Genomic DNA, 12,203 nt, shown 5'->3' with positions numbered 1-12,203 from the left:
AGGCCCAAACAGCTGTTTGTGTGATCTGGTGATAGTTTTGGTGGAACTCTTGCTGAATGTCAATATTGGCTGTGTTCAAACAGGCACTTGACACTGACATAACACTTAATTAAATTTCAAATATAACAAAAGTAATCATTTTCCTTCAGCTGGCTTTGAACTTTTTTATATGAAAGAGAGCAATGAAGAGAGAGTATAACTTCATGCTAATTAATAGTGCATGTTGATGCTATCTTGCTCAGGGAATAAGTTATCTTGGTAGAAATGGTTGTTTGTCTAAATTGACCTGAATAACTAGGAACATAAAAATGGTTATGCTTCATTGGAGTCTCACTTGAACTTATCACTTAATGGGCTGTTTCTTTTCTTTACAGAAGACTTAGAGTTCTTTCTAGTATGGTTTCTAAGATAACTTAAATTACCCTGTATGTTTCTCTCCCTTTACCCCAGCTGATGCAATAATCAGTAATTGCAGTCAGAAGAGTTCCTGTGTGGTCTCTAGACTATTCCATTGTCAATCGATGTCCTTGCCTTGTTGTACATACATTATTTTTTCAGAACTGCTTGCAAATATTTATTGGCTTTATTCCTATTAGTAGTTTCAGTGGGGCATTGTTTAGAGCAGTATTAGAATACCCTTAAGTATTTTGCAGGAATGCTAAGAGTTTCCAAAAGCATTTCATACCAAGTGGAGGCTTTTAATCTGTGTATATGTTTTCAGTGTTCCCTATATATCTTTTTTCTTTCTGTCCTTTTAATGTCCTTTCATACCTATACTAATGGCTATTTCTGCTCAACTGTCTGCAGTCGTCCACTTGTCTTCTCATTGCCTGGGATGCACAAGTCTGCCTTACTACCTCTTTGTCCTTGCTTAGAATTTCTTCAGAATGACTTCTGCAGCTCAGAAGTCACAAGGGTGAATTGCAATCCTTTTTCCCTACATCCTGTATGATTTTTTTTTTCATATCCATCTTCATTCTTAACTCACTGTGACTTTGAGGCCAAGGTATGGAAGTATTAGGTGGTCTTACTTGTTTAGTGATTCATTCAAGAATCGGCGTGAAAAGTTTCCCCTTCTAACCTCCTACTTTTGAGAGCATATATAATTGCTTTTTACTTTTGGGTAGAACTCCTGCTTTCTGGTCTTACTTGCCTGTGTTTACACCAGTAACTTTAAGTTAATTGAAAATTTCGAGACCACCTTATTATTAGAGGAATTCTGAGTTTTCCGTGAGGCTTTTTGGTCTTTGATGTGTATTTTATCAGAGTTCTTCCGTATAACTTTGCATAAATCAAGAGGTACTCTTTTCATTGGTTTTCTTGAACTGCATGAGTTTTCTCCTGAAGCAATACCCTGATGTAGTTTGTGCTGCAGATTTTTACCTAGTGCAACGAAGGGAACAACAAATGAATGGACAAGCAAGTGGGGAGGGCTGAGAATGGAGAAATGCTGGTTTATACTATTAAAGAAAAAGTGAAAATACAGATGAAGTAGTAAATATCGTTTTAGCCTGTTTGTGCAGACTCACCAAGTTGTGCTGTTAATTTGTGGATAGTAGAGTAACCATCAAGCTTTCCTTGACAGCTATCTTTCCTGCAGGGAAACTGAAAGAATGAATAATGTTTTGTACTGACAGGCAAGGTTCTGAACTGAAGAGGTGCCCTCTGGCCTATATGTCTCTTTAACCGTAAAGAAGTGTGGGCTATTCTGGTAACCTGTGTAATGGCTTTTGCATATGCTGAATTGAACAGCTGCTGTTGTCCCTTGTTTTTTTGAGCAAACAAAAAACCAATTTTTGCTTTTTTGAGTATGCATGAATGAATGCAGTGCTTTTATGCATTTCATGAATCATCAAATAATGAAGTTTTGGGGGTTTTTTAAGGCGTTTGGGGTGGGAAGGGGGGGGGAAGTTTTATACCCGAACCAGTTGTGTAAGGACACTGCCATGATTAAAAGCACTATCCCACCTCCACTGGGTCTGCTTCCCGTTGGCCTTCTCCCTTCACCCAGCTTTATAGCCTTTGGTGCTGGGTGCTCACCCCCTCTATCTTATGCGGATCAGAGGTTTTGCCACCGCACACCCAAACCCTTCTCATCCCCCCCTTGGACAAGGGGTGCAGACCCGGACCTGTTGCTTTTGCAAATGACCCATTGTTTTGAATCATTAAACATTAACATTTCAACCTCTCACAGAAGCATACAGCTTAATGAGGGCAGGCATCTGTGCAGTGATTTTTTTATTTTTTTTTTTGGTGTGGTATCTATAATAAAAATAGAAATAAATTCTGTATATGAAACCTCTGTGAAATCACTTTTTGCCCCCTCAGTGGCAGGGATGCACAGGTGTGAATCAAACCAGTGGTAGGAAGATTTTGGCCAGAAGTGTGAGGCACTAAAGGTTTCTCCCTAGCATATATATATATATGTGTACGTGTGTGTGTGGTGTGCATATATACATATATATATATATATATATATATATAAAAAATGTATGCAGGTGAGGTAGTGACGGTGGTTGAAGGCTTATCTGTTTTGTCACCTCCTTGGTTCTGTCACAACACTGCCAGGATCCAACCTCAACCTGCATTTTCAGCTAAGCATGAAAAATTCAGTATGTTACACTACAAAATACATGTGTCACAGGGAAAACTAATAGCCTACTGTGACTACTGTTTTCCCCATCTTCATCTTGCTACCTCTGCTTTGTTTTCTAAAGCTCTCATATAAAAATCTACTGTTACAGTTGGAACTGTTCTATGGCAACCAGAACTAATTGCATAAATCATATGGCTTTTGAACTCCTGATGTCTTTGCTCTTGAAAAACAAAAAAGCCTACTTGCTTTTTTTTTACCTTACTCATGACTGCAGCTAATTAGAAACTGGGATTCAGTTAATGCTATAAAGAGTGTTTGGGTTTAAAATCTTAACTGTACGTGGTGAACTAAAAGTAAGTTTGAGAAACAGATGGCTCCCATGCATTGCATGTTAACAAAAGAAACCACTCCATTTGCTGAACTGAACAACTTTGTCTCTAGCTCTGTTTCCTTTCATTATTGTAAAGAAGGAGCAGATTGACTTGGTCAGCTTAACTTTGTTGTTCTCCTCTTAATTTGAATGCATTTTAAGACAAGTTACATTTCCTCAGTAGGCATATAACCCTGTTTACTGAACTTAATGGTTTCCTAGGTTTTGAATGGAGTAACTGCTGAGCTAGTTTAACAACCTGAAGTGTAATACTGTCTCTGAGGCTAATAGTCAAAAACTGAATTAGGTTTTTTAATGGTACTAAAGTTTCTTCAGTAGTTCAGTATTTTAAAACTTATGTTGAAGATTACTCACAGCTCAAATTCTTTGGGGTTGTGCCATTTTAGTACAGTGTTTAGGCTGAAAACTGCTAGATATAAAGAGCAGTCTGCAGCTTTGAAAATAACAAAAATGGTCAAAGAGCAAAATACGGTTTGGAGACATAGTGGTATGGTAGTTAGAGAATTGACTTGCACATTGATGCAACTACCTTATAGAATTTTTCAGTAAAGATAGATGTGTTACACAAACCGGAATTGCCTCAAATGAGAGGTCCTCTTCTTCTTTTTTTTGAGAAGTGCTGCAGTGATCGAGAGTATAGTGAAGTCTGTAGTGAGTACACAAAGGCCTGTACATACAAGTGAGCTGTCCTATTGAAGTTTTCCATCTATATAGCCTGTGGTTCATGGGAAGCAAATAATCTATGGGGTTACACTGCTTTGAGAGCCACAGAGATCCACATATGTCATTTTACACACATCAGTACAATCCCTGTAGGACAGAGAATTTTGGAAAGTGCTACTTTATTTCACTCTCCTTAATAAAGCTTGTCTGGACTTTAAAGAAGTTGGTTGAGACTCTTAGATTTTCTTCATGTAATAAGCAGTTCATCAAAAGTACTTGGCTGTAAACAAGAGTGCTTCAGCAGTGCAGTTGTTACTCTTGATGCTGGGTTGACACCAGAGAGAATGGCATGCAAGTTTGTGGTTGATACCAAAGAGTCAGTATTTTGCATAAAGAGATGATTGATGGTCTTTATTAACCTAAGTTAGAAATAAAGGCCAGATATGAAGTCAGCTAACCCTATGGACTTCGTAGCAAACTGAAATGAAAAGTAACTTCCACCATTTTAAAACAGAAACAGAGAAAGTTTTGAAGTGTATCTTTATAAACCCTAGATGCACCAGCCTTCTGAAACCTAAGTATTTTCTAATCAAGTTTAGACTTGCCCTATCTGCTAACCAAGGGCAAGACAGTAGTCTCAAACTGTGGCAAGAATCAGGAGTCTTCCTATTTGTGCCTGTTGTTCCTACTGTGGTTATATTTCATGTCTGGACTACTTGTAATCATCTGCAGATGGCCTATTAGCTTTTGTGGTATCCTCCTAGCACTGTTCAGTGTAAATCCAACTGGATTTGCAGCAGTCTTTTAGTTAAAACAGAGAATGTTCTTGGGGACAAAGATACCATTGCGAAAAACACTTGCATGTTTTGCTCCAGTTATTCACTTGAGAAATCCTTGAGTCTACTGCCAGTTGTATGTCCAGTGGTACTTTTAAACAGCTATTGCAAGGAAACAGTGAATATCATCTGTGCAAGATTCTAATTTACTTAATTTTTAAAACCTGGAATTTTAAGAACAGATTGGATTCTAACAAAGTAGTTTGGTGTAGATTTTTTCTGTGGGCTGGGAAAGACTTGCATGTAAGGGGAGCTGTCTTTCAGTGGTGCATGGTCATCTTATGTACTGATGGAAAATCAACTCACTGTGGTTTCTTTCTTTACTCTTCAGTCTTGAAGATTTAAAATTTTCTTTGTGATATAGTTTCTTTTAGGCATGCTGTGGTTCTGGAGGTAGTTTCCAGGGTAGACGCAGGGGTAACCAGACTGCATTATCTTTTAAATCTTCTTAAAAATAAGCATCTTATTTCATTTAAGAAAAATAATTTTAGAACTGAATTTGGAAAGATTAGATTGGAATTGCCTCAAATCCAGTTAAGCCACACTGCATGGACGTGCTGGGAATATAAATGCAATTACTGTAAATTTGTACAAACTGATTTGTTGCATTATCTTGCTAATCTAACATACGGTACTTTTTGTGTCCATATTGCAGACGGCAACTCCAAACTAACATGGCAGTCAGACTGTGTGATGTGGCTTCTCTGCTTAGAAGTGGTTCGTGGGCAGCAGAGCCTTGGACTGGGGTCTGTGGGACTTTTTTTAAATTCCGTAGGCTACTTTTTTTACATGTTAATAGTGCTGAGGCCATACCAAAGTCTTTTAATCTTCCATTTGGAATGCTAACTTATATGTTCCATTATAGGCTGTAGGTTGTGTTCTTATTCTGTGATAGCCTAGAGCACACTGACATACCAAGACAACCTTTTTCTATAATATGGTGGTCTCGTGTAGACATTACACTGCAGTGGCTTGCCTGCTTTCTAATGTCAATTAGATTTTAGTACTAATTCAAAATACCCGGTGGATAATTGAAGAGGAGTATTGTACTCAAATGGTTTTGGTATGGTCTGAATACTAAGTTGCAGTAACTTTGAAAACCTGTATACTTTGTGTTTATGATTACTATCTTAAAAGTATATTTACCAGTCTTATTCTAAGAAATTGTTCGAAAACTGTAAATTTATCTCAAACTATTTTTCTGAGTGAAAAATATTTAGTGCTTTGTGCTTTGTCTTTTATGAACAGTTCTATTCAACCTATTAATGGGATATGCATTATTTGTAAAGCATACTAGTATCACTTTATACAGAGCAGATGGTTCTATAGCTGAGAAATGCTGTAATTTTCAGCACACACAGGCTACTGCAGCGGTTCACTTGACTTAGGATCCTGTTCTTGCCACCTGAACATGAAAATAAATGTGCAATTAAGTGAGAATTGTTTGTTGTTCTTGCTAAATCCTGCTAATTTTGATCAGCGAACACTTCAAATTTGAGAGTAAAAGACAAAAAGGGGAAAATAGCAATCCTAGAGAGCCTCAGTTGCAGCACAGCGTTTGTGACTACTAGCTCTACCAGATATGTTAGTCTTTTGAAAAGTAGTTTATCTTAATTGTGACCATCTTTCCAGTGGACTTGTTTCATCAGTGCCAGGAGCAGGTTATCCCTTGGAGTTTGTCACAAGAGAAGAAAACATTGTTCCAGTTGCAGCTCTTCAGGGAAACTAGATCACGCTTTTTTAATAAATGTTCTTAGCAAATGCATCCCTTTTTTGCATTGTGTTGAAGTAACCTCTTGTAAAATACTTCTGTATGCAGAACATAGAAATGTGTTCCTGGTAATGTCTGAAATGTACTTTTAGAAACTCAACTTTTACCCCCTCTCATATTTTTAGGAAGTTAAATTATGCACTCCCTGAGCACAGTTGACCTAATCAGCTCTTTGGGTATGCATTGACTGCATATTGTGCTTTAAACCTGACTGTTAGTGCAGAATCTTCAGAGGTCCTGATGCTACACTGTGATTTTACAGGAGGCTTTTGTGTGAGAACTCCTCCCTGCACTTAATTATGAGGTTGGATTTCAGTGATTGATGGATTTCTTTAGTAAAGTTCTTGCTAAGTCTTGCTTCTGTATTGAAATGTGTGTCACTGGAGAATTAACTTAGTAATTTTCTCTTGAATGTTGTCCCTGAATAGTTGGTCTCAAATAGGGTAGGCTGCCCAAATCTTGGATATTAGGCTGCCTTTAAAAATCCACTGTATTTACCAACTGTTGCCATTCAGTCACTGACTGGGATGTCGGAGAGCGTTTTGTATATGTGGCAGCTGGTGACAAATACTTGTGTACAAGTACAGTCCTCCAAATTACTTCTGCTGCATCTTTCAATCATATGTCAGTTACTTTGGGGTGAGACACAGAATCATAGAATGGTGTGAGTTGAAAGGTACTCTAAAGATCATCTAGCTCTAATGCACTTTGCCATGAGTAGAGACACCTTCCACCAGACCAGGTTGGTCAAAGCCCCATCCAACCCGACTGTAAACACTTGCAGGGACAGGGCATCCACAACCTCTCTGGGCAGCCTGTGCCAGTGCCTCACCACTGTCACAGTAAAGAATTTCTCCCTAATATCTAGTCTAAACCTACTCTGTTACAGTTTGAAGCCATTTCCCCTTGTCCTGTCACTACAGGACCTTGTAGAAGTCCCTCTCCATGTTTCTTGCAGACTCCCTTTAGGTACTGGAAGGCCACAGTAAGGTCACCTGGAAGCCTTCTCTTCTCTGGGCTGAACAACCCCCATTCTCTCAACCTTTGCTTGTAGGAGAGGTACTCCATCCTTCTGATCACCTTGGTGGCCTCCTCTGGACTTGCTCCAACAGGTCGATGTCCTTCCTGTGCTGTTGACTGAGGACCCTAGAGCTACATTCAGCACTCAAAGTGGGGTCTCACCAGAGTGGAGTAGAAGAGCAGAATCCCCTCACTTGACCTGCTGGCCATGATTCTTTTGATGGAGCCAAGAACACACTTCCTGAGCTGCAAGTGCACATTGTTGGATCGTATCCAGCCTTATCCACCAGCACCCCCAAGTCCTTCTTGGCAGGGCTACTTTTGATCTGTTTATCCCCCAACCTGTATTGATACTCGGAGTTGCCCTGACCCCACTGCAGCACCTTGCACTTGACCTTGCTGAACCTGATATTACCATGGGCCCAGTTTTCCAGCTTGACCACATCCTGCTGGATGACATCCCATCCTTCAAGTGTGGCAGCTGCACCACTTAGGTTGATGTCATCTGCAAGCTTGCTGAGGGTGCCCTTGATCACTTTGTCTGTGTTATTGGTGAAGACATTGAATGAGACTGGTTCTGGTGTGGACCCCTGAAGGACACCACTTGTCACTGATGTCCATCGAGACTGAGCCATTTACCAGTATCCTCTGGATGCAACTATCCAACCACTTTCTTCTCCATCTAACAGTCCACCCATCAGTTACCTCCACTTTAGAGATCAGGATGTTGTGGGGTGCAAAGCCTGCGTCAAAGGCTTTACAGAAGTCCATATAGATGATGGACATTTGTAGCCCTTCCCTTGTCCACTGATGCAGTGACTACATCATAAAAGGCCTCTTGGTTGGTCAGGCAGGACTTGTGCTTGGTGAAGCTGTGCTGGCCATCTCCAGTTACTTCCTCATTCTCCCTATGTCTTAGCATAGCTTCTAGGAAGATCTGTTCTATGTTCTTCCAAGGCATAGAGCAGTTCTTGGAGTGGTGATCACTCCCTTATTCTGATGTCTAAAAGTAAAAGATTCAAATTTACATGTTTTCAGAGTTCAAGGGAGGGAAGAACTGAGAACCAGGAATTGTCAGTTTAGTCAAATAAGCATTTAGAAACCTAATTCCAACCTGTGGTAACAGAAGTTTGACGTAGATGTTGACAAGAAAGAGTATGTTTTTCATTCCAGCATGTTTATGTATCCTCTAGGTATCTCTTTAAAGTACTAATCTTGATTTCTGTTATTGCTTATGAGACTTATACTCAGGATGCAGTTAATACCCACGTTTCTGAAAATAGTCAGATACTACCACCTTAAAAGCTGCATTTCATGTTGTTTCAGTAACCAGTTGTAAGTTTATAGAAATGATTACCCTTGCAACAGGCCAATTCTGCTTGGTAACTTCTATAATAGAAAGGCTATAATGCCCTTAAATACAGGGACTGGCAGAGGATAGATACTTAAGCTTTGAGTGTTGGTGTCACTGAGTGAGCTTCTAGAAGATACACTTCATTTGCCGGCAAGTTTTTAAAGTATTGCCTTGACTAACACTTAACATCCTTCTGTATTGGTGGGGAGGGTTTTTTGCGTGTATAGGCATTGTATGGCCTTGGCAGAACCGTTTCTGCATAGTGGTAGGTCTTATATTGCTGTCTAGACTCTCCTACTGTATAGTAAGGTAGGAGGTTTGATGCTTCTTGTTTTCTGTGTTTTTCAGCAGGTAATTGCTGCCATGGAAACACAGCTGTCTAACGGACCAACTTGTAATAACACAGCCCATGGTTCAACCACCATAAACAATTGCTCATCACCAGTTGATTCTGGGAACACAGAAGACAGCAAGACCAATTTAATAGTCAACTACCTTCCACAAAACATGACACAAGAGGAACTGAAGAGCCTGTTTGGCAGCATTGGGGAGATAGAATCCTGCAAGCTTGTCAGGGACAAAATAACAGGTATGTTGGTTTTGGAGTTTTCAGAATCTTTTCATTTTTCCAGGCAGTGAACTGTCAAATGGTGTTTTACAATTCTCTTAAGTCATGGAATAAAGGCAGAAGAAACCAATGCTGATATTGCTAGTCAGAAGGACTTAAGATTAATTTTTTAATCATATACACCAAAATTAAGAGGATGTATTTGCATTTCATCCAGGTTTGTGTAAGTGCTATAAATGCTAACAGGACACTTGAAGCTGAGCTTTTGAGCCTTTGGAAAGATGACTCAGATGTGGAAAAGCAGATTTTTATCCAAGGTTTCCTTGAGTTTTAATTCAACTTCATTGGAGTTAGATTTTAGCCCTAGCTGATGCAAAGCTTCCTTTTTCAGGGATGCAGGTAATGAAACTTGTACCTTAGAGAAAGGGCAGATTACCTTAGTTGGTAGGTAAAGCTGATTTTGCATTGCAGCACTTCAACAAACTCTTTAGAATGTGCAGTTGAATCAATATATGCTCTTTGACTTCCTTCTAATTGAATTGTCTCTGACTTCTGTGCTGTTGGATGAAGGTGGCTTTGCCTCCCCTTCAGCTCTCTATGACCAGTGCTTCTTACTGATTTGTTCCTAAAATGTCAGGTAGTGGAATGGGTAAATCTTTAAAATATCCTACTTCAGTGTGGTAGTCTGGGATACTGAAATCGCTGCTTTTTAGTCCTTCTGGGTTGACAAAGCCTCAAACCAATCTCTGCTCTTCAGTGTGAAGAATGCTGAATGTTTTAGGGAATGCCAGAGAAACTAGGCTGGGCTGATGCTACAACCTTCTGTTTTCAGGTGGGGGCTGGTTGATGCAGAAAACAAGCCTGTTTTCTTTATAGGTCATGACTTCAGTGCTTTTAAGCAAAAGGTCCTTTACTTGTTTCCTGACCTTTTGTTCTGGGAGTGGAAGGTTGTAACAGATACTTCATCAGCTGGTGGGATGGCTGTTCAAAGTGTTTGCAGATCTCAGTTCACATATTTAGCATTCCTTATTAAACTTGCTTCTCCCAATTAAGAGGCTCTTGCAGGCCCAAAGAACTGAGTCTCAAGGTCTTAATGATAAATGGCCAAATTGCCCTGTCCTTATATTATGGTTTTGATGTTTTGTATGCTAGAAGTGCACATGGCTGGTGCATAATTTCAAAGGAGTCCTTATCTGGGAATTGAGCAAGACGTAATTGTAGACCTCTTGTATTAAGGCAGGATATTTTCTGTATAGCATGAAATGATGCCTAAGAAAGATCCTGAATTCACAGGAAAACTTCGTGGAAATGACATTCTCAGTAGCTGAGAACTCCAGAACTGGAACTATTGGAGATTGAGCTGGTTTTATTACTTTATCAGAAAGCAGCTCCTCATCTTTGAGCCATACTTTCAGCTGCCAGGAAAAATACTGCATCGGTCTTGTTCCAAAAGGCTTTAATATTATAAGTGAGATTAAGAAATATGGTGTCTTACCTTATAACTGCCTTGGGAGCAATACTTCTGATTTAAGTAGCCTGGAGCAAGATTACCTTTTGTTTGTGGATGCTGAGGAGAAAACTCTATAGCTTCAGTCCTGTTCTTACTCATTTTCAGGTCTTTTACAGAGTTCTTGAAAAGCAAATTTTTTTTCTTCTAAATTCAGAACAGGGGTTGTAACCAGGTTTCTGTGAAGAAAAAGATTTGGCATGAATTTCAGAATTTTATTGGTTTGATTCCTATGTTAAAGCAGAAGTTTTTTTCCTCCTTAAATGAACTGCCATGAGAACTAGATACTTTTTGAGTACCTTTAAATGATGAGAAATTTAGGGGCGCATAGAAGTTGATATACATTTTTATGCTGGCAGCATCACCAAGGTCTGGTAGGGCTTGTCTCCACCACCCCAGGCCTACTAGTGTGCAGACAGAGTGGAGTTTGCTGGTGGCAGCACACAGCAGCCAGTCCACTGCTGGCCTTGGTGTAGACCATCCTGCAAGCTTGTTTTCAGAGACTGTTTTACTTTTTGGGGACTGTCACTTGTGAGCAGGGCCAACAATAGGGAAGAAGAAAGCACAGCCCACTGATCACTGGGGCAGAGATCAACTTGGTTACCGAAAAGGGCACCTGGTGGGACCATGTGGAACTGTGATCTCTGCAGCTATGCCCAGTTAGCAGCCACGGTCCTGTCCTGAGAGTCAGTTACTCCTGCCGTGGTTAACTGGATCACCAGTTCTATGTGGTGAAATTTAGAGGAGTCAAAGGCCAGTTACTGTCATCTCATTAAAGCATCCTGTGAATTTGAACCAAACTTTTTCCCACCCTATTAATGAATACTCACTCTGTGGTTACATCTGCAACACTGGAGTGCATTTAAGACTGCATTATCATAGAATCACAGAATGTTTTGGGTTGGAAGGGACCTTAATGAGCATCTGATTGCAGCCCCCTGCCGTGGGTAGGGGCAACTCTCACTAGAGGTGGAAGTGCCCCAGTTACTTAAAGCTGTCTGCACACTTTAGGATTGAGTTGAGTTGAGCTTGAAGCCCTTCCTGCATCTGGAAGACCTAGTTGAGGCAAAGAAGGCACCTTGGAGTTCATTTACTAATTTCGTGTGAGCAGTCTGAAGTCCTGTTTATAAAAGGCAATTCCAGTAGTTTCAGTAATGCTTTTTCCACGGAGTACAATTTGTTAGAACATCTTAGTTGTGTCAACCAATGGTTATAGTTCCTTTCAGTGTACTGCCAACGTAAAGTTCGTGTCCCTTATTGATTTTTAGCTAAGGGTTTACTTGTGAAGGGGGTAGGGGAGAAAAAGCTGACCTCAGAAGGTTCCTGCTGGTCATCTTGAAGCGTGCACCTCATGGGCACAACTTGCTGTTGGGGCAACACTAGCAGTTGAGGTGGAATTTACTTTCTCTATTAAAAGAAAAACACTGAAAGTGCTATCATTAAGAATTAAAATAACTGTTTTGTTGTTTTACTGAAGGTAAATGAAACATTGATATT

The 12,203-nt window shown here is 39.9% G+C and overlaps 1 protein-coding gene across 18 annotated transcripts in view; it reads left to right on the top strand.

The window, feature by feature from the left end:
- The window catches only part of ELAVL2 (ELAV like RNA binding protein 2), a 112,217-nt gene that overhangs the window by 61,508 nt on the left and 38,506 nt on the right, over positions 1 to 12,203 (top strand). For 8 of the 18 annotated variants that reach the window (XM_032675412.1, XM_032675418.1, XM_032675411.1 and 5 more), the window contains exon 2: positions 8,980 to 9,220. In XM_032675412.1, the coding sequence (XP_032531303.1) occupies positions 8,980 to 9,220 (241 nt within the window). Of the gene's footprint in view, positions 1 to 2,623; positions 5,233 to 8,979; positions 9,221 to 12,203 lie in introns of those variants that run through there. The other 10 variants (XM_032675408.1, XM_032675406.1, XM_032675422.1 and 7 more) reach the window with 4 other exon arrangements.

This window comes from Chiroxiphia lanceolata, chromosome Z (assembly GCF_009829145.1).
Source record: "Chiroxiphia lanceolata isolate bChiLan1 chromosome Z, bChiLan1.pri, whole genome shotgun sequence".
NCBI classification, from domain to species: domain Eukaryota; kingdom Metazoa; phylum Chordata; class Aves; order Passeriformes; family Pipridae; genus Chiroxiphia; species Chiroxiphia lanceolata.
The sequence above is the reverse complement of the archived record's forward strand: the minus strand, read 5'-3'. Positions and strand labels throughout refer to the sequence as shown.